Here is a 22588-nt window from a genome sequence, read left to right on the forward strand (position 1 = left end):
GCTGCCGAAGTGCTGCCATGCTCGTAAGGACTCGGCTCTCATTTTATAGAAGGGGAAGCTGGGAGCTGAAGGGCATCACAAAAGTTGGTTGTGGGGCCCGGATTTAGCTCAACGGCTCAAGCGCTTGTCTAGTGAGCGCCAGGTCGTGAGTTTGATCCTGGTAAAAAAAAAAAAAAAAAAAAAAAAAAAAAAAAAGGCTGGTAAAAAAATGTCAGCTGTGAAACGTACACAAACTGAATAAGCTCGTATTTCCCCACCCCACTAGTGCATCCACCTACCCATTCATTCATTCGGAACTTGCCCAGCACCCCTGACATCCCCAGCCCTCCTGCAGCTTAGACTTAGACCAGAGTCAGCTCACGGCTTCTACAAAGGGCCTGGGGTGGGTATTTTCACATTTGCAAGGGTTACAACCTCTCCTGCCACTCAGCACCTCCTGCAACTCAGCACGAAGTGGTCACCGGCAATGTGTAGGCGACAGGGAGGGCTGCTCCACACTCGGTTTATTAAATCAGACTTGGAGGGCTGGGCATTTAGCTCAGTGGCATAGCGCCTGCCTTACAAGCAGACAGTCATGAGTTCCTCCCTGGTACCGATAAAAAGGAAAAAGACAAAAAAAAAAAAAAAACAGACTTGGGCCCGGCTTAGCCAGGCAGTCTGTGTTCACCAACTCCAGGCCTATAGGAGTTTGGTTTTATTTCCACTCCCCCCCCCCCCCAAAGCCTTCTTTGGCTACCAGAACCAATGACTGCCTGGAGGGAGGGAGGAGGAGCCAAAGGTTCAGCAGCCACACCCACTGCTGCCTGTGCCCTGCAGAGCACAGGGGTCACTCAGACTCAGGGCTGCAACGGGAAAAGCCAGACCCTGGCCTATCCACAACCAGAGACCTGTAGGCACCTCAGGGTCCCTCTCCAAGGGAGCAGGAAGGGTGGTGGCCAGGTCCCCCGCAACGCCCATAGGAGCAGCCACCATAGGAGCCCGCAGGATGTGGTGGAAAGCACAGGCCACAGTCTCTCCTGCCATGAGTCACTCCCTGGGAGCGCAAGGTCTTGGGGTAAAAACGAACCTAAGCGTCTACAGGGATTCTTCACAAAGAATTCGGCTTGCCCATTCCAGGGCCAGGATCACCAGCTGCTGCCTCTCCTCGCCTGGACCCTTTGAGGGTTGATTTCCAGCCCAAGCAGAGGTAAAGAGGACAAACACACAGTCCTTGGGGATCACTGGAGGCGCATTTGGGAGTCCTGGTCTCCGTACCAAGTTACCTTCCTGCACAGAAGCCATTTACATCCTGAAATGATACGCTGGGTTCTGCAGAATAAAATATCATTTCCCAAAACACCCTTAGGCCGCTAAGCCTTTGCTCCAGCTGAACGAACTCCTCACCATACACCAGAGGCCTTATCCTTTTTGCTCCTTTGTGCTCCACCCAGGCAGGTTCCTTTCCTGCTCTCCCGCCTGACAGCTGCTTTCAAAATGCCTCAGCACCCAGCTACAAAGCCATGCTTCCTCCTCTGACCTCCTCCAGACAATGGGCCCATGTCCCTCTCCCAGCCATGGCACTCGATACCACATGTGAAGCTATAGGCACTGTTACAAGTCCCTTGAAGGCCAAAGGAGTCTTTTCATCTCCAGACCGGAGTGCTGTGTCTGGATCCATGAGCCAGGAAGTAGCCTTCTACATCTCTGCCCCTCCCTCTGCACATGAGAGTCAGGGCCAGGGCTAGGAGGCATCCCTGGAAAGGAGAGAAGGCAGCCCTACAGCGCCCCCCACCAGCCCAGGGCCCAGGTCCACCTCGGAGCTTTACGGCCAGATCCATTCACCTGCTGGCCATCTCCCAGCATACCTTCGAAAAAAACGTACACACCGGATTCCCAAACGAGCTCCCCACTCCTTAGCTGAAGGCATCTTTTCCCGTGCAGAATGATACCTTTCATCGCCCTACACAAACACGTGGCCTTAAACCGAGCTGCACGTGGGCACGCTGTCCTCTCCCCCCGCTCAGATGCTGGCATCTGGGAGCTCATGACATCAACCCAGCCGGTGCCCTCTGCTTTATGAAACTTCTCTGTAAATTGAGCTCATCGTGAGAGTCAGACCACGTGGTCTTTTGGTCCTCACCCCCATCCCCTTTGACTTTGTGTGCTCTGCTTAAAGCAGATCCAAAAATCTGATGCATTAAAGGTCCAAAGATGATGAGAACCCCTTTACATGAGGATTTTCTGGACACCTACGCCCTGTGGGGAAGGAAGTGTGTTCGCACAGTGTCCAGTGCTCAGCCCAAAGGGTGGGAACTCCTCTGAGGCACTTGCCCATCCTGGCTTCGTATGTCTGGGTGCCTGCTGAAATGGGTTCAGTTTTCCAGACTTCCCTGAGGCCAGGCCTTGACTCCTGGCTGCTTCCCCTGATAACAAGAACCGCCTCTCTGGACACGAGATGCTGCACACAGACCCAGTGTTTGAGGCCGTGGTTTTGGAAACAAACAAAGCCAGCCAAGGACCTCCACCCTGGGCGCCTGCCCCTCTCCTAGGAGCCCTGCTGCCCTGCTCCCCTTCACTTCCAGCACTGGCCACAGCTTCCTCCACGGCCCACTGCGGCATCGTCCGATGGGCTTGTGGCCCAGATGGACAGAAAAGGAGGAGGCCGAATGCACGAGTTTGGAAGCGCTCCTTTCTGCTCCAGTGGCAGTGTCCACCCGAGCCAGCCTCTTCGGCCTCCGATGTGGACTCACACCAGTGACTCTCCAGGGAGCTTCTGTGCCTTCGACCTTGAGCTGGTGCTGCGCCCCGACCCCTGGTGTTCCCCGGCTTCCAGCTTCTTGGGCTGAGCACCTGCCAGAATCTCTGCTTCTCCAGACCACTAACAGCCGTTCTGGACTCTCCCACCTCTGATCCTATAAATCTACGGATCAATGTCCTTGCATCTTATACACTCATGCCCCACAGATTCTTTCGCTCTAGAGAACCCCAACCGGCATGCTCTCCAGCTCCTGATGGCGGAGAACCCAGCATGAACTGCGGCCACACCATGCCACCCTGCCTTGGAGCCACCTGAGTATGGACTGAAACCTCCAAGAACTGTAAGAAATAAACCTTTCCTTTCCCACTTTGGGCATCAGGTATTTTGTCTCAGCAACAAGTAAAAAGTAACTAAGATAGGCCTCTGAATGGACACGGCATGCGACCATTCCCGACACGCTCCATGGCTTCCACCAATTGCTATAAGAAAACGGGAAGGATCTGAATAAAGCCAGCCTTGCTTCCGCCACTGCTCTCCAGACACATGTGAAAGACAACAGACATACTGGGCTCCAAAAATTCTGAGTTTTATTCCCAGTCCTCCCTTAGTGAAATTACTTCCTCGTGCTAAGGGGTGACACCGCATTACCCCACCTGTCTGGCCTCACCTTGCCCATGTCGAAATGAAACAGAATGGGCTGGGGGAAGGTGTTTATGGTGACTGTAAGGCAGCACGTGAACAAACCTCAGTGTGACACTTCTGAGCCCAGCTCCACTCCAGGGACTCACAGGACGCTGTGCTCTGCTTCGTCCTCACTGTCCCCTCTGGAAGGGTCCTGTCGGGCCCTGGGCTGGCCCTGGCTAGGTGGGCACTTCTGGTCCCTCTGAGGTTCCTCTGCCATCAATGGCCGGTATAGTTGGGCCCCCAAAGCGCCTCAAATCACAGCTGCTGGGGTTTTTGTTTTGGTTTTGGTTTTAGAATTATATATGCTAATTTTATAAAAATTTATTGATAAAACTGAATATATGAAAAGAGAGTAACTACTTCTATGAACATTAAGTCATATTCCTTGGGAAGGGAAAATACAGTTACTTCCATCCTCCCGAAAAAGCCACAGCCTGAGCCCTCAGTGTGAACGGCTGGGGTTCAGTTACCACAGCTGGGGGACTTCTCCGCTCTCAGCACTGGCACGCATCTTCTGGGGCATTTCCAGCCCATATTAGAGAAGCCAAAACTGGACCCCATGGGTCAGCAGGGCGCGCCTTTCAGAGCTTCCCATGATGCAAACAGCCCGCTGTGGCACGTGTGCCATGGGTTGCCACCACTGCCCTAGGTGATGCACTGCACACTGAAAATTCCAAGATCCAAAACCTAAAACATTCCATACCTGGCCACGGTGAGGCAGGCCTGTAAATTTCAGCGCTAGGGAGGCTGAGGCAGGAGGATCACCATAAATTCAAGGCCAGTCTGGACTAAATAAGCCAGTTCAAGGCCAGCCTGCACTACATAGTGAGATCCTGCTTTAAATTATTTATGGGTAATTAATTAATTTTTAAAATGCTCCAAAATCCAAAGCTTTTTGAGTGCAGCCTTGATGTCACAAGTTTGTTTCATGCACAAAGCTTTAAACTATTGTATAAATTACCTTTAGGCTACATGTATTTGGTCTGTTCAGAGGAATTGTGTGTGTAGACTTGAGCCCCAGCTCAAGTATATGTAAATATGTAAATATGTATATGAAAGTATTCTGAAATCAGAAAAAAAAAATCCATGACCCGAAACATTTTGGGTCCAAAGCAAGAATTTTGGGTATGGAAAATTCACCCTGTAGGAGGAGGAGGCAGACATAAAGCTACTGATCCAGTGGGGCATGGTGTTATGAGGTGTAACCCCTGAACGCTGGGAGGCTGAGGCAGGAAGATCCTAAGTTTGAACCTGGCCCAAGCAACTTGGTGAAGTAGAAAGACCCTGTCTTGAGATAAAAAATAAAGAGCTGGGAACAGGGTTCAGAGCAAAGACCCTGTACTCTCTTTGCAGTAATGAAAACAAAAGCTCCATTGATTCTATAAGAACCCCCCATTGAGCCACATGGAACACATGTCCATACCAAAGTCTAGCACTCAGTGAGAGGCGCAGCAGGGCGCCAGTCACAGTGAATAGCTCAGCCCTCCAACCCAGTGCCCGAATAGAGATAGCTGTATCAGCACTAACAGTCCTGGTTAAGCTCCTGCTCCACACTCGGGACACATTATTTCATGTAATCTCACCCGGAACACAGATGAGAAAGTGAATCTGGGCATCGAGTTAGAACCACACAGTGGCAGCTCTGGGATTCAAAGTCAGTTCCACCCAGAACATGGACAACCCAGGTTGGCGGGGCCTGGCCGCAGATGGCCTTGCCTGTCTCCCCACTGTACCCCTGGACGCTACAGGTGAGGAGCTGCCTGGGGACCACAGACTCCCGGGTCAGAGGGGAGCACAGACCCCAGGACTCCAAGGAGACCCCGTGGCCAGGATGAGATGGTCCTCGGGCCACTGGAGTCCTACAGGTCCCAAATCCAGCCCACCCGCTGTCTGAGGCATCACTGCCCTCTTCCGCACCAGCTGTTGTCCTCGGCAGGCAGCACCGTGATGCTGAGCAGGCGGGAGCCGGGCACCCCATGCCAGGTTAACACCACAAGTTCACAAGCAAGTGGCGTCCGCATTAACAAGAGCAAGAAACGTCTTCAGGGCCTCGCCCTGGAGCGCCTCTTCCCGTCTCAGCTGCTTGGCGACCCCTCTGCAGCCTCTTCTCTGCTCTCTGTGGCTGTCCGTCAGTCTGGCCACCTGCCTACACGCCGGCCCAGACCGCCCTGCCTTCCCCACCAGGGGAACGTGAGTTTCTGCTTTTAATTAAGCATTTTATCTTGATTTTCTCCTTTGACCATAAAAGATATCCAACTGCATAGTTTCTAACTGATCCATAGAGACCTAATAAAGTGTTTTCCCAGTTAAGAGGCAGCTCCCACTGTCTCCTTGTCTGCCCTAAAAGTGTGGGCTTTCCAGGATCCACTGATTTGACAAATATTTCCTAAGTGCCTCTTTATCTGCATGGAGTCCACACATGGGGCACAGAAGAGAGAAAGGGGGTGAAGCCCACTTCTTTGGTTCTCCTGGCCCAGGGTGCCTGCCCAGCGCAGGCAGACATGTAAACAAACAGTCCCAACACACAACTGTGAGGCTGCTGCAAAACAAACAGACAAACAAACAAGCACAGGGGAGAAGGGATGTTTTTTCTTCCTGGCTCAAATGCAAAACCACACTGCAGTTCCGGGCTGAAGGAGCAGAGCAGGAGGTGTGGACGGAAAACAAGCAGCCCTGGATTTGGTTCCTGGATCACATTGGTTGGTAACCCACAGCCACAGGGCTGCTACATGCCACGGTGCAGCCCAGGGACCTGGGACCACACCAAGCCCCATATGCCAGGGGCTCACCACACCCCTGGGGAATAAGACACAAAGAGATTAAAAACAGCAGCCACAGGTGGCACCAGAGCCCTGACCACCACGGCCTGGGGCAGTGAGGAGCCCTGCAAGGCCAGAGCTGCAAGGCCAACTCGCCTGGACTGGACCCCAAACCAGGAGCCGAAACTTGTTTGTTTATGCTGACTGACTCAGGGGTTTTGTTACAGTGACAGGAAGCTGACTACCACACCCCTGAAGACTTTCTTTAAGGCAGGAAAATGAAAATTGAACGCATCTGTGTTACAAGAAGAGCTATTCACTACTGCTCCAGGAGCTTCCCACACAGTCTCTCTCATTTTCCTGACCACACTTCATGGGATACAAAAACAAGCTGCCCCAAAATATGTTCCTTCAGCATGCTTGAGAGAATCTACCATCCGAAAGCCGTCCGTCCTTTTGTGAAGGAAAGTACAGCTATCTACATCGGTAAACAGCAGAGGTAAACAGAGGCAGCCCCCAAGGCCCAGCACAAGACTGGGAAAGATCCTGTCCCTGGAAGACAGATGAGACCCTGCACGCTCTGCCCACGGGGACCACCCTGGACTGCCACGTACTTCCCCCGGGGACTTGCACTTCTCAGGTATCACCGAGGGACTTCTGGATTTTTCTAACCAAGGCCAGCTAGGAGACTCTCTCAGTCCTCTCCAAACTGAACTTCAAGGCCCCACGCTGAAAGTGATGTTAAGGATTTTCACACAGCTGAGCATGAAGTCAACTGTGGCATCCAAGCTTTCGGGTCGCACACTTCCAAAGCAGGCCCTAGTTTAACCCAGGTTCCGGCTCCCCCAGCGGTCATAACTGGGTGTTATGCCAGGCGCGAGGCTGCTTCCTGCAGAGTGGCTCTTGTAGTCTTATTTTCTGAGAATCGGGGGTGTCAGGCCAAGAGGGCCCCTCCCTGGCCGCTGCTCTAAGGGCCCAGCCTCTGCCTCCCCCAATCCTGCTTCCATGGCTCATGTGGGGCCATATACAGTACAGAGGAATTGGATGCTCTGCCTTCTCAGTCATCGTGAAGATAAAGAACACGAGGGACAACACAACAACCACTGTTAAATCCCCACCATCCTGTTTTGAAATCTTGTGTCACTATTGTTTTATTGTTGTTGTTTGCTGGTTTCTCTGTGCTTTTCTTTGAAGAAAAAAAAAAAAAAACAGCGGAAACAGTGAAGACAATAATCTATACTGCTTTTAAAAACCAATAAGCCAAGTATGGTGGTGTACGCTGTCATCCCAACGCTCTGGGAGGCTGAAGCAGGAAGAACACAAGTTCAAGTCTAGCCTGGACCCTTTTGCAACCCAACAAGACAGACTCTGTCTCCAAACAAAAATAAAAACGGTTGGGATGTAGCTCAGTACAAAGCCCTGGGTTCCATCCCAGTACCACAAAAGAAAAACGAAACTGCTAAATGTAACATGCAGGGCTTGGTAAAAACAGAAACAATAACAAACACTATTCCAGCCTGATCCTCCCGCTGTCTGGAGGCAGCGGGTTTCCGGTTTGTGTTCGCTTTCGTAAAGCGCTGCTCCAGAGACAGAGCCGGACTCTGGGAGGATGCGCACACACCTCGCTCCACCCGGTCTAAATTCCTCACAACCGCATTTTAATACACATCTACAGCAACACAAAACATCAGGCGACAAAAGCAGCACCACTCACTCCGTTATGCCTCCCTAACTTGCATTGGCATGTAACTGGCGGGTTTGTAAAGGCGGAGATTTGGGTCCAGACAGTCCGGAGAGGAGCCTGAAGAGGTCCAGGTGCAGTGGACGCTGCGGAGCCACAGGACTTCTGCAGCGCTGCTGTGCTCAGACAGGAGTTGGAGGACCAGAGAAGGCAAGTGTTTTGCAGGGGCCCCACAGCCCACTGGGGACGAGGCTGAGACAACTCACCCCTAGAGACTTTCTGTTCCAAGCTCTTTCTGCTGTGTGCCGAGCTGGAAGGATGTTTCTGTGAAAACAAATCTCGTTTCCCTTTCCTTCAAAGACAATGATAATAATATAAACAAACACATCAGGCACACACACAGCGGACAGGAGCAAGACCCTAGGCCCCCTCTATTATTGAGGGCCCCCCAACACCATGGAATACCTACCACCCACAGAAAAAAATTCTGGGTTTGGGAAAATAGGTAGCCTGATACTATAAAAGACTGAAGAATAAAAGTTCTAGGACTTCTGGCAAATAATTTCTTTAAAAATATTAAATCCTGGGCACCTGCACTGCCCCCTCTTTCAGAAAGACTCTCAGCCACTTGGCTGCTACTGAGTCTGATCACCCCAGGGACATAGCAGAAACTAAATCTTCGGGCAAGGAGCAGAGTGGGATGCATCTATTCTGGACGTCTGTTCTCTTCTTCTCCCTGTCTATTTTCAGGAGGCTCGAGAACTCACCCAGAACACCAGCGGGAGTCCAGGGGCCTACATTCCTCCTGAAGCCCATTAACAGCCCCACTCAGGACCAGCCCACTTTACAGCCATGGACAGAGGCCTGGGAACACTGGGTTTCCTGCCCTGAGCACACGGGGCATCAATAGTGTTTTCCTTCTGCAAGCCACGCCGTGGCACATGGTACCCTCTTCCCATCTCCCAGACGAGTGCCTTTCTGCTGACGGTCCTCAACTGCGGAACGGGTGCGGTGCCAAGATCACATAACCACCGTGAGCACGGCCTCCGCCTGCCGCTGGACACCAGACACGCTGTGAATGCTCCCCTTGGCAGCAGAGGCCATCACTGTAGCCTCTGCTTGCTGAAAACACCCCGAGCTTGCTCCTTGTGGCCCACCTCCTGCACAGCTCCTCCGTGGACAGACATGGGGTCACCCCTGCTCAGGCCACCCCAGACAGCGTGGACCCACTCCACCCTGGATTTCTGCTCCAGCCTGATCTGTGCCATAGCTCGGTTCAAAGGCCCTAGGCTCCATTCCCAGTGAGAAGGCATTTGTGTCTCTCCTTCGACTCCTCCCAGAGTTAGGTGGTCCTGGTTCCATGCACTGTTGGCCCTCGCGCCAGCGTTAGGACAGCGGTTGGCATGGGAGTGTTGGTGGAGGGGACGGAGGCTCCTCCAGGACCCCCTGACCAGGAATGAAGACAAATCCTGCAGCTGTTTCACCTCCCATCGCAGGTGGACCCCAAAGCTTACAAAGTGCTTCTCTTCACCTCCCAGCTTTCTTACGCTCTCCAGGGGTGAGTGAGAATCCTACTGGAGAAGTGAGGAACCAAGACCCTAACCCCATGGGGAGAGCAGAGCCACTTCCAGGGGGCCTATCCCCACCCTACCCCACCCCACCCCAGTTACTCCCAGGGATCACAAAGCAGCCGGGCTGGCAAGAAGGCGGCTCAGAGGGGCCAGGAGCTCACCGGGCTGGAGACCAAACGAGCAGTAATTACAGACAGCAGAGGCCCATGAGCTCATTCGGCAAAACAAACCCACACTTTGCTACCAGTGCTGTTCCTCAGTGCATCCTGGGCTGTGAACTGCCGCCTCTCCCCACTCCTCCCACCGGCTCCCTCTTGCACTGGGCCCAGGACCCCACTCTGTGCTTCCTGCACCCATCACTGCAAGGCCAGCCTTAGCACTGGAGGAGTCCTGTGGCTGGCACCCAGCCCGGCACCTAGCGTAATTCTCCCCAGCTGGACTGCCCTTGAGATGGAGGAAGAGAAGGCTTGAGCTTGTCACTGTGAGCAAGACAGCAGGCCGGGTCCCAGAGCCGGCAGAGAATTTCCACGTTGGGAACACAGCTGCCCATGGCTCCCAGGGACACAGAACCCAAAGCACATTTAACAAGGCCCAAATGGCTCTTTGGGTTGACTCCTCCGCTTTGGGAAAGGAATCCCTAGGCCACTTGGGTGCAAAGACGCAATAGTAGGATTTTCAGTCAGGGCAAGCGAGCAAGGGCCCTCCCAAGGACCCTCCCACGAAGGAGCAAAACCATGCGGAGTGAATGGAGGCTGAGTTCGCAGCACCAGCCAGAGAGACTCAGAACCAGACGGGTGGGACAGACCATGTGACAGAGAACCACATGCGAGCAGTTAGCCAGGGACCTCGGCGCTGCTGCAAAAATCTCAAGGCAAGAGCCACACCATAGTGTGTGTAAAGCTAGTGGGCAACCTCTCGGGGATGCAGGACGGTGTGCCTTTTCCTGTGATCAATTCTATTTTTAAAAACTACACCTTCACCATGTTTTCTGTTCCCACTGAGTGGACTCTAGGCCAGGTCAGAATGTGTGTGAGCCCTTCAGTGGCCTGGACAGTGAGTGATCCAGGCAGAGGGGACACACAGAAAGAGGCAGAGGCAGGCAGGGGCTGGAGGACTCCAGCTGGGAGAGGTGGGAGCAGGGACAACAGGGACAGGTGTGGCCCCGCAGGTGGCAGGTGCCAGGTGCCGGCAGCATGAAAAGGGCCCCAACAAAGGCCAGGCGCCATCTGCTCAGAGGTGGATGGCCTCGGTGGTGTGTGCACCCTGCTTCCCTCCCTGAGCAGCAAACTTCCTCCTGAGCGCACACAACCACTTGTTCCTCCTGCAGCCGCTTTAATTGCTAAACAAATATTTAAGCCAGCGGAAGCTCCATAGTTTGCACAGGAGGTGCCTTGGGCAGGTGGAGGGGTGCTGTGGGCTGAAGACCCAGGACCTGGGGATTGGGGCTCTGTGGCTTGTGGATGTGGGAGCACCTGCACCAGTGTCCCTGGCCAGCCTCAAGGCGGAGACTCAGGATGGTTATTTGTAGAACGGGTTGATCATCTTCTCCTGCAGCACAACCCTGAAACTGCTGACAGGTCCTCAAACGCCGGAGTGGAGGAGGGGGGGTCCTTACACTCCAAGCACAGCATCTTCTCGCCAGGGAGGAAACCAGTGCAGAGCCCCACACTCTCCGTCCGCTGTCACACTCCTCCAGGCAGAAGTGTGGCGGGGGCAGCTCACTCAGCACGCTCAGCTTGGCTCTGGGGACAGTCCTCCACAGGATGCAGGATGGTCCTCATGACCCGGTCGAGTGCTGACCCTCAGGGTAGGCACAAGCAGGGTCAGCACGGCCAGCACCACACTGACCACCTGGGCAGGGGACACAAGCAGCCAGTTCACCTCACTGGTGAGGACACTTTATGTGGTGCCATGAAGCCCACGTGGAGTAGAAGCTGAAGGGTGAGCGGACAGCCTCTGGAACAAATCGCTCTCATGTCTGGCTTCCCCTGGAAACAGCGTCCACCTCCTCCATGGGATAGACAAGGCACCCTCCAAGGGTGTCCAAGACTTCGGTCTATTTTGACCTTAGGACGCTGACCCTTCATAGACCACAGAAAGTCCTCATCTTTGAGGAACATTCTTTTGGGCAGAACTGGAGACGTCTAGGCACCCCGAGACTACAGTGTGAAGGGAAGTTGGTCGAACACACAACTGAACAGCGCACAGCTCCTCCTACTGAGAAACCCGAGGCACCAATAAATGACAAATCAAAATAAAAGGCAGACAACAGGAACAGGAGGCAGATCTTCTCAAAGCAAAGGGACCAAAATGTGCTGTGTATGTGTACCAGCTCCCCAGGAGTAAGCACATCCTGCAAAGATGTGCTAAAAAAACACACTGGAAGTCGGCCTCAGAGACCACCATATATGACATCCAGCCTGGAGAGGGGCCGAATTTTAGAGCTCCAGGTGCTTCTCACTTCCCCTGCAGGGGAATTCCTTTAGGGTACCAAGCCCAGCTCCAGGTGATACCTACAAAAGCTTGGACTCTCGAAACAATGGCTGTGTGGACAGAATACACCTGCTTGCTGGTGGAACCTGCCACAGGTCAGGCTCAGAGCACCCTCCGCAATCCGGGGGAGCAGGAAGAGGGGCCCGAGGTTAAAGGTGCTCCATTGGGGAGCCACAGTGACACAGGGAGCTGCGAACCTCAACCTTTGATCTCACAAGGTGCCAGCGAGGAGAGAGAAAGAAGCCCTCTTTCACAGCATTATTTGGAAAATGGAAGTTAATATTGCACATCCCATAATTTTTAAACCACAAAGTCCAATACAAGTGAAGGATTTCGTTGCAATTATTCTGATGCAGCCACTTAGCCGGGACTTTCCACAGAATTTTAATCATCAGAGTTAAAAAAAAAAAAACAATAGTAGAGGGCTGGGGATTTAGCTCAACGGCATAAGTGCCTGCCTGGCAAGCATGAGATCGTGAGTTCAATCCCAGGTACAGAAAAAAAAAAAAAAAAAAAAAAAAATCCGTAACATAAAACAATGGTAGAGACACAGTAAGGTGAAATGGTTAAGGACAAAGCCCTGGCTTCCAGATACCTCCATTCATCTCCGGGGTCTCCCACTTGATTGTGTGGTCTTGGGCACACAACACCTGGCCTGTGCCTCAGTTTCCTTACCTGGAAAACAGGAATAACCACACATGCATATCCTAGAGTGCTGTCTCAGGATTATGCAAAACTCAGAGGCCTAAGGTGTAGCTCAGTCCAGCCAGGCTCAGTCTAGCCCAAGAATCCCATGGGGCTGGGAAGGCACCACACACTGGCCTCCAGAGTATCCAGTCCACAGCCGGGCACTGGATCCACCCCAATGCCACCCTGGGCTCTTCCCCTCCGTTCCCACAGCCTGGACTGGGGCAGGAAGAGCAGGCACCAGCATCATCCTCCACATGGGGACAACATAGCTACCGTTCTTCATGTGTCACTGGGAGGAGTCCAGCAATGAAGATACAGTTCCGGCCTGGCCCATCAGGCTCCTGAGCATCATGGAATCCACACCTGACCTGGCAGAAGGCACCCGTGTCCCCTCCCAGGCTTCCACGTGCCCCAGAGCACCTTCCAGAGCCCCCAGTGGCCTTCCAGGGGAGGCCCTGGCTAGTAGAGGTCACACAGCTGCTCCCAGCACCCCTGTCACACCATTCTGTGGCCCAGACAGGACCCACAAGAGTCACAACACAGAGTTCACACTCCACCTCCCCACTGCCCAGGACACTTAGCTGTCCTCGCCTACAGGAGCTGCGGTGCCACCTGCCAAGGCCACAGGACTCGCAACTCCCAGGTCGATGCAAAGTGACCTCCGGACACAGGAGAGGCTCAAAAAGCAAGGGGTGTCCCTCCCTGCTGTCTCGGCCAATGGGGCCAGGGACAACATTTGGGCTCCATGCACTGACTCCACATCAGGCTCGTAATAAAGACGCAATAACCCTTAGCCAAGCTGCATGGAGGGACGAGACCTGCGGCTGAAGAACAAAAACAAAAACACAGAGTGCTTTGTCCCTGAAGTGCCCTTCACCAACCCGCCACTCTTCTCTCCTGGGGAGCCAGGAACCGTCCTCTTTGTACTCAGAAACAGTAACCGGCTAACAGAGCACCTCGGGCTTCTTCCCCCTGGCCGTTCTCCTCTTTCAAGTTGTGCTGGGGGCGAATTATTTGGATATCAGAGCTAAGAAACGGTCAGGTTACAAGTGCAGGTCTCTGCACCGGGCTCCATGCAGGACTCTGGAATTACAAGAGCCCGAGGAGGGGCTGTCCTGCCCCCAGGAGCCACGAGCTTGAAAAAAGCCTTTGTTTTAAGACTTTGCCCAGTGAGTGAGCCACGGGCCCTCCCCTCAGGAGTCCCAGGCCCAGGGCTTCCTCCTCAAGGTCTCTGGGAACCAAAGGTAAAACACCACAAAGAGCCACAGGAGCCCCAGTCTCTGATTCAGGGCCACAGTTCTGATTTCTCCAGGGAGGCCCCAGTCGCCTTGGGGCAGCACACTTCACTAGTGCTATCAGGTCCACTGCAAGGCCGGGCATTTCCTGTCCAGGACAGCCGTCTAAGTCAGACCTAATGGCCATCCCATTTGACAGATAAGGAAACAGAGGCTCCGGAGGTAGCATCCAAACCCTCCCACTCCAGGCCCAAATCCCATTTCCTGTCCCTCTGCGCCAGCTCTAACTGGCTGTCAAAGAAGAGGCATTTCTCATAGAAATCGACAAAATCAACAGTCTGCTCAGGGTCTTTTTTTCTCAAAAAAAAAAAAAAAAAAAAAATATATATATATATATACACACATATATCATCTATACATTTCTAGGGAGACGAGAGGGGAAGGAAACACAAGGAGGGCAAACCGTGAGGCCTGGCTTATCAGTATATGTTTCTGGATCAAAACCCCGCAGAACCTTATTTATGGACAGACAGTTACTGCTAAGCAGGGCCCTGTCGCACAGCCTTTTTCATCTGAGGGCGCTCAGCCTTCTGCTGCTCTTCTACTAGTGAGGGATGGGGTGTGAAATTCGCTGGCCCTGCCAAGATGGTCCCATTAAATTAGCTGCCCTCTCCGGTGTGATCCGCACAGGGCAAGAGCTCGGGACCTCTGGAGTCCCGGCCCCGGGTCCCAGAAGGAGGCTCTGATGTCGGGAGGGTCCCAGTGCCACCACATCAACCCTTGACCCAGCGCCTTGGCAAAATAATGGATGCCACAATTACCCCACTCCTAAACAAATGGGAAACCCCAACCCAACCTACTGCAACAAAGAGAGGGCCTTTTTACTGCTGTTTATTTTTATTTTGTATTTGTTAGCTTTTTAGATATTCCCGGCATGCAAGTCAGGCTCCGTGTAACAAGCAGCTGCATTTAGTTAAGGATTTTCGAGGCGTCCCCGCCCCCACCGCCTCTCCTCTGGAGCACTTTCTCAGGTCCTGGAAGCCCATTCCTTTCTCTTTGTGCAACCACAGAGCCTGTCTCCTGTCCGCGCCAGGGAGAAGCAGAGGCCTGGAAGATTCCACTGCCCAGACCTGCCGGGCTTGGCGCCCCCTCTAGAGAGCACAGGAATAAATCACCCTCCGTGGCCTGCAGCCTGGTGACACACGGGATGCAAACACAAAGGCTGTTCATCCAAACACTGCCCTTCGCTAGAGGGAAGGACTACCCGGCACACTCCTACACCGCATCAAAGTCCTAACAGAAATGCGACTCTCAGTGCTGCCATCTCTCAGTGACAGCAGGGCTGGCTGGGGGGAAACTGTACCCCGTCATCTCTCCAGATGGCGGCCGAGAAAGCTCCCCTTGGCCACCCCAGTAAAGCCTGGAGAAATGTCACCATTGGGCCATGTAAAGAGAGAACGCAAACTGTAAGAAGGAAGCTAGGAGAGACCGGCCAGGATAGGGAGGGTAAGAGGATCAAACTTTAGAGCTAGCCAGCGCAGCACGGCCACTTCCTGGCCACGTGACCTGAGAAAGTAACTTAACCTCTGGGTGCCTAAATTCATCCCTCCCGCAAACCAGCTCCTCCCGCCAGCGCCAGCACCAGCCCATAAGGCTTAGAACAGTTACTGACCCATTGTCAGGGTTGCCCCAGTGTTTGTTAAATAAATTATATACTTGGGAGCCTCCCAGAATGCTGGGGTGCAGGGAAATCCATTCTTAGCTGAGTCACAGGACTCAGCACTTCCCACCTCCCCTGGGCCTAATTCACAGCCCACCAGGTGACAGGAAGGTGGGAGGGAACCAAACTCTGGGGGTGACAGACACAGCAGAGAGGCAGAACCTACCACCAAGACTCAGCCTCCCTCCTCCAACCCCAGCACCAAACACAGACAGTTCCTGTCTTCCAGGGTCACAGTTTCCTAGGGGAATCTAATTAGAGATGTGACCACACAGCCCTGAGCATCTGGCATGTTATTTCTAGGGGTTTTCAGAGCCCCAAGCTAATTTCATCTTCTCCAGGCCTGGACGGGGCTACTTAAATCTCATAAAACTGCTGCAAGGCCCAGAAAGACTCACAGCACACTCCCCAGAAGGAGATTCGAACCCAGGTCTGTGCTTGTCACCATGAAGCTACACCACCAGGGTCCACTACCTCCCTGCATGCCAGAGGGCAGGACAGGGAAAGGACAAAAGTCCCTTAAGATGTCACATTGTACTTTTTACTAAGGAAAGTAAACAACAGCAGGATTTTACATACAACCAGAAAAGTTATCCTGCGTTCATTCAGCAAAACTCAATGGGTCCTGGCCATCATGTGCAAGTTTGCACCAAAGCCCCACGGAATTTTCAAGATACCCGAAACGGGGTTGGTAGTCACCGTCAAACCAGGGCCAGTGCTGAGACCAACTCAGATGCAAGTGACACATGGCTGGGACACATCTCAAAAGGAGAGTCCTGAGCAGGAGACAAAGGAACCAGAAGCCAAAGCTGTTTTTTATAGGACTCTAAGCAAACACTGGCCAGGTAATCCCAGGCAGCAGAGCCTCCAAACAGCCTAGCAGGTGTGACAAGCCACCGTGGAGCACTGCCGGCCTGCTTGTCTCAGGTAGACCTTCTCTAAGGCAGCAGGCAGCTGACCTGGGGCCTTCTGATTTCATGGGCAACACTGACAGTTTAAAAGTAGACAGGAATGGCAACAGAGGAGTCACAAAATGATAGGCAAGGTGGCCTGTAGCCACCGTCCCTGGTTCTAACCACAGGATCGGATTGATGAGCTCCAGAGAGGCTGGGTCCGACTCAGGAAACATGGAGCTCTGGGAGCAGGAGCAAGGCTTCGGCTTCCTAGAAGTGCGGCCTCTGGTGGGGCAGAGGGACCCGGGGAACAACCACGCAATCCCCCTCCCCAGGTCAAGACAAAGGTCCTCTCCTGGCCAGTGACAGGAAAATGAACGCAGAAACAACAAGGGTTTTTTTTTTATTAATTAATGAAACATATCTCCTCCCTAAGCAGACTTCCTGGGTTATTTTTATTTATATTTAATTTATTATTTTATTTTATCTGAGAGGCTGGGAACCTCTCAGATCAGACGGGGTGGGGGAGTCCAGAGAAAACAAAGCTTCGAAGAAATGGAAGGGGATTTACAGGACAGCAAGGAAGACAATAATGGACAGCAGGGTTAAGTTCAGGATACTGAAGAGGCAAAATGCTTTTTAGCATGTTTGAAAGCCTATAAACAGTTAAAGAAGACAGAAGTTAGAGTTACAAACAAAAAAGTTGGTTGCACTAAGCAAAATCATTGCACGGACATTTATTTAAACGCAAATGACCAAAAGGTGAAATCCTCCCTCTTCCCCGCCCCAGCCCCCAGGGGCTGCCTTCCAAGGAACACACACACACACACACACACACACACACACACACACACACACCCTCAAAGGCTAAGCACAAAGTGAAGGAGCCCAGAGAGGATTAATCCAGCCCCAGCCCAGCCTCAGGTGGAATCACCCTGGTCATCCATGCCTCAGCTTGTGGCAAGGCCGGACTCCAGAAGGATGTGTACCCCACTCTGGCCGGAGGACCCGGCCGATTCCTCACCCAGGTGTCCTGGCACAGGGCCAGAGACTTGGCATCACCAAGAGAGACCTCCACGTGACGGAACTGTTTACATTTCATTAGGGCTCTCGCGGCACAGCTTAATTACAATTAGGACCCGTGTTTACGGGAGGAGCGCCCAGATCAGGGCCACCACACCGCAGGCTTCGTTTCAGCCTCGGCCTGGAGGAATGACGCTGCCTCCCACACCCCAAAATCGCCTCTGAGAAATCCTAATCCACACACAGCTCCCTTCCAGCGCGCTCTCCACCGGGAGAGGGGGTGCTCGCTGTTGGTGAAAAGCTCTGCTCCCTGACCGGATCCAAGGACACCAGAGCCTTTTCTTTTCCTAAGCACAGCGCCAGCTCGAAAACGAAAGATGCATGAGAAAAGAGCGGGAGCTATTGATCCCCGCAGGTTTGGGGCTGGGGTGTGGGGGCGGGAGGAGCCTAGGCTACTCCCTCCCGGCCCCCTGCGATGCGTGTTAGAAGTGAGGCCCAGAGACTCAATCAACTTTTCCCCTCCAGCCCCCAGGAATGCGGCGCTGGGCTCCCCGGTGCGCCCGCTCTCGGGCTGCATTGTGCCGGCCTGGACGCAGCAGGAGACTGTGTCCCGCGGGGCGCCGGGCGCGGGGCCTCCTCCAGCCCACAATTGTCCCGGGCGCGACTGGAATCGAGTCCCACACACACACCCCGTGCGTGACGCGCACACACGCACGTGCACACACACGCGCGGGCACACCGGAGCGCGCCGGGCCGCTGACAGCACACTTTGTACAAAGTGGCTGCGACGCGGGCTCGGGCCTCGGCGGGACCCCGGGCAGGGAACCCCGAGAAGCCGCACCCCTCCTCGACAGGGCCGCAGGATTCAAGGCTGGGACAGTGGAGGGGATGCACCGTTCGCGGGCACCGGCCCGATCTGCACGCGTCCCGGGGCACTGACCCCGCGAGGACCCGGACCCCGACCCCGAGGCGGGCAGCGCTGGCCGGGGACCTACAGGGCGCGTGGGGGTCCTGGGGCACACAGGACTATCGCAGAGCGGGGGTCGCGGGGCTCGTGGGATTTCTGGAATCAGGGGTCCCGAGCACTGGGGATCAGGGATCGCGGGGCGCACAGGCCCAGGAATCGGGGATAACCGGAACTGGGGTTGGCGGGGCACACAGGGTCTCGGGGAGCAGGGTTCAAGCATTCTGGGATCGCGGCGGCCGGGATCGCGGAGCGCACAGGGTGGGGGCCACAGTCGCCGGGTGCAGGGATTCGCGGGACCCTAGGTCCCCGCTCCGGCTCTCACCTTGGGCGGCGGCCCGGCCCGCGGCCAGCAGCAGCGCGCACAGCAGCAGCAGGGTCGGCGGCGGCGCGCGCATCGCTCTCTCCCGCGGCCCCGCGTCCTCGCCCGGCCTTCGTCCCCAGGGCGGCCCCGGGCGTCCTCGGCCTCGGCCGCCGGTGCGCGACCTGGCCCGCAGCTCCCGCCCGCCGTCCCGCCCCGCTTGTCACTGCGCTCGACTCAGCCGGCGCCGGGACCCAGCCCGCGCCGGCGCCCCCAGCGCCCCCTGCCGGCAGCCCGCGCCCCGCGCCCCTCCCGCACAGCCCTGCCTGCTTCCGCGCCCCACGGACTCCTGGGCCCTCGCCTTCTGGATGAATCCCAGTTCTTCCCCATCTCGTCAAGGTCTCTTTGCTGCCTGAGACATCGTTGGAGAGCCGCCCTGTCCACACCCTGTGAAGAGCGGCCCTGCGTGGGTTTGAGCTTTGCCTGTGCTTGGACTCTCCTGTGTCCTCGTGGTATTGAGGGGGTGGGGAGCATCAGACTCCAGATGGTTTGGCTTCCCTGTGGGGAGGCCTGGGGTCACATGAAGTAGTCAGCACCTGCCATATACAGCCTGGCCTTGGGCCCTGGCATGCAGGAGCAGAGAGGCCGCCTGCCAGCCCTTCCAAGAGGGACACAGAAGCCAGGTCCGTCCACCACTGTGTGGCCACTTACTGAAGACCCTGGCGAGCCGGGCACTAGCCAAGCCTTTGCTCTACATGCTCCACTGACACCAAAACGAGTCCCCAAAGCAGCACACTGCTTTGCAGTTTTACATGCTGTCCCCCCACGTTCCAGTTTTACTCACTGAGGTGCAAAGCAGGGAGGGGCAAATGACTCACAGCCCTGCGGACCCAGGGACACTGGGACCCGCCCCATGGTGAGCAGAGTGCTCTGGGCCAGAGTTGCAGATCCTGGGCACCGAGTAACGGGCTGTGTTCCCTAAGACGACCCCACTCGTGAGCAGAGGCCAGGCTGCCCTCCTGGGCCTCGATTTTCCCAGTGCCTCACCTAACCCTAACCCTAACCCTGCTGGTGGGGGAGTTCACGGCCTCACAGCCAAGACCTCAGGTGGAAACTGTGGTCCAGGAGGGGACACAGCTGGCCCCAGGGTGCCAACCTCCCAGCCCTGTGCCTTCGGGCAGGTAAGTGGCCAATACGGGATACACAGTCCTGCATTCTTCTCCACTCAGAACTTTGCTAGCTGCCTGGGTGCCCATAGCCGCCTCACACTCTGACCTGAGGTGAGGGACAAGGGACCGAGGGAGGGACCTGGGGTCCATCCTCAGCATGCGGGAAGGGCAGTCCATACCAGGACTTTCTGCACAAGGTGCCCACAGTGGAAATCATCTCAGATGGCCCAGAGGTCAGCAGAAACCTAGGTCCCCTGCACAGTGCTGGCTCTCCAGCCCTCTCTCTGGCCCCAGGTATTTTAGGTAATGGATGCTGAGCATATAGAAGTGAATGGCACTTATCAGTGCTTTGGTCACAAAATCGCAGAGAAGGAGAATGTGAGCGAGTGAGAGAGAGAGAGAGAGAGAGAGAGAGAGAGAGAGAGAGAGAGAGAAAGAGAGAGAGAGTGAGAGAGAGACAGAAAGAAAGAAAGAAAGAAAGAAAGAAAGAAAGAAAGAAAGAAAGAAAGAAAGAAATGTGGAAAAGGAACTATTGACGTGTGTGCAAGGCCATGCACAGGAGCCCGGGTGGGGCAGACGCCTGGCTCCCACTCATGTCCCTGGCGTCAGCCAGTAACGCCGAACGGACCTGTCTGTTCCTCCCTTCAGCTTCTCCTTTGCAAAATGGTGCTGCTAGCAGCAGTGCCAGCCACCATGCTGCAGTGTTAGAGCTAACTTCAAGAGGCAGTTGAGGCTGACACTCTGCAGTGAACCAAACCACCAGGACCTGAAACCAGCCTTAACCCGACTTAAACTGCAGACATAGGAGGAGGCCACCTGGGGCCACAACTTTGAAGGGAAGCAAACCTTTCTGTAAATACTCGTGGCAGCTGGAAACACAGCCGACCATAAGCGGTCAGCTGCAGAGGACTATGTGACTGGGAGCTTGCCTGCAAAATCCCAGAGGGAAATTTTGTAACTCTTAACAATTAAATAATTTCTTATTTTTCTTCCCCATTTTCCCAGTAAGTACTTGCCTCTGACTTGTTTCTCGTTGCACCCTGATCTCGGTCTGGTGTTCCCCTATTCATGAACCGCTTCTTACTCAAATAAACTTTAATATTACCTGTGCTTCCATGTACTTTTTACAGTAGTTAGTATTATTTAACTCATACGGTGCTTTGATGACAATCTAGCAGGGCTAGGTGCTGTAGTCAGGGTTTACAAGGAATTAAAACAGGATACATAATTTACAGAATTATTTTATAATAGTCACTAAAAGAGTACAGGAAATCTGTCCATATACTAGAAACTCAAAGAATCCAGCCAAGGGTCTGGATCCCACGGCAGTGTCCTCCATGAGTCCAGCTGGAGGCCAAGGGTCCACAACAATGTCTCGTGCAAGTCTGTGTCAAGGATCTGCACTGGGAAGGCCCAAAGGTCTGTGGGGGAAGCTAGGAAGTCTACACCAGTGGGATAAAGGAGCTGTGTCAGCAGGCAGAGGGGTCTGCCCTGGAGCCAGGAAGCAAGCCAGGGACCGGAGCACCCCAAAGAGAACTGCAGCCATCCTCAGTGACAACAGGGACCGGAGCTCCTCCAACGAGAACAGCGGAGCTAGAATTAGGAAGCCAGGGAGACCAGCTCCTCCAAGAGAGCCAATACCACTGCCTGTCCTCACTCTTCTTCTGCTGTTGAGAGTCCCCAGGGGCTTCCCCTCCCAGCGCCATGCTGACTCAGCACCGCCGGGTGTCCCAGGTGGACCACCAGTTGTCAGTCCGCCACACTAGGCACCTAGTGAATGTTAGATGTTAGGTATTAGCTTACTTCAGCCAACAGAAACTCTCTGAAGTTGATCTTGTCCCCATTTTTTACCAAAGCAGAAATAAAAGTGCACAGAATATTGAGGGGGAAGTCCCTAAAGCTTCCAAAGATTTAAAAAGTAAAAAGAGATTGCATACAAAGACTTAAGAATCAGAAATCCACTTGATCTTCTTAGCAACAATACCAAAGGCAGACAACCTCAGAAAAATGTTTTTAAAATTCTGAAGGAAATACTTTGTATTTGGACTTCTATACCCAGCTAAGCCATCATTTAGGGTGCAGGAAGAACATTTGCAGACTGGCAAAGCCTCAACGTATATCTCATGCGTCCTGTTTTAGTCTCCTACAGCCTCTAACAAATTACTACCATCTTGGTTGTTGAAAACACAACTTATTTATTTTCTTCCAGTTTTATAGGGAACAGGGCTGAAATCAGTCTTATGGGACTAAAGCCAAGTCAGCTGGTCAGCTGGTTCCTCCAAGGCTCTAGAGAAGGGATTATTATTGCAGCTCCTAAAGCTGCCTACTTGTGTTCCTTGCCCATGACTCCTCTGTCTTCCGAGCCAGCAGTGTAGCATCTTCAGCTCCCTCCCCGTGTCCATCTCCACACTGCCCTCTGTGTAATGAAGGCCCTTGTCACTACAGGTAGACCTCTGGTGAGCCAGAGCGCCACAGTCATAGAGTCCCTACCTTAATCATACTGGCAGCATCTCTTTTGCAGTGGAACATAATATAGATGACACAGGTTCTAGGGCCCAGAGAATGGAGAGCTCAGCCCATCATGCCCCCACCAAGGGTGCTAAGGGAAGACATTCTCCAGCTGTTCAGGAAAGCAGACAGGGAGACCCACAGGCATCTAGGAAAACAG

General features: G+C 53.9%; 1 protein-coding gene and 1 long non-coding RNA gene across 2 annotated transcripts in view; both read right to left on the reverse strand.

Annotated features, from left to right (window-relative positions):
• The window catches only part of LOC134478323 (uncharacterized), a 93686-nt gene extending 76414 nt beyond the window's left edge, over positions 1 to 17272 (reverse strand). Inside the window, exon 1 of the long non-coding RNA XR_010050904.1 lies at positions 1 to 17272. This exon is cut by the window's left edge and continues 40828 nt beyond it. This is a non-coding gene — a long non-coding RNA (uncharacterized LOC134478323).
• Ror1 (receptor tyrosine kinase like orphan receptor 1) overlaps positions 1 to 18994 on the reverse strand; it is a 279640-nt gene extending 260646 nt beyond the window's left edge. Inside the window, exon 1 of the mRNA XM_013143073.3 lies at positions 18776 to 18994. Within this exon, the coding sequence (XP_012998527.1) occupies positions 18776 to 18848 (73 nt within the window). The 5' untranslated portion in view covers positions 18849 to 18994. The remainder of the gene's footprint in view (positions 1 to 18775) is intronic.
• Positions 18995 to 22588: the final 3594 nt, after the last annotated feature.

This window comes from Cavia porcellus, unplaced genomic scaffold, assembly GCF_034190915.1.
Source record: "Cavia porcellus strain 051 isolate PalLab524CR breed Dunkin Hartley unplaced genomic scaffold, mCavPor4.1 scaffold_1, whole genome shotgun sequence".
Lineage (NCBI taxonomy): Eukaryota > Metazoa > Chordata > Mammalia > Rodentia > Caviidae > Cavia > Cavia porcellus.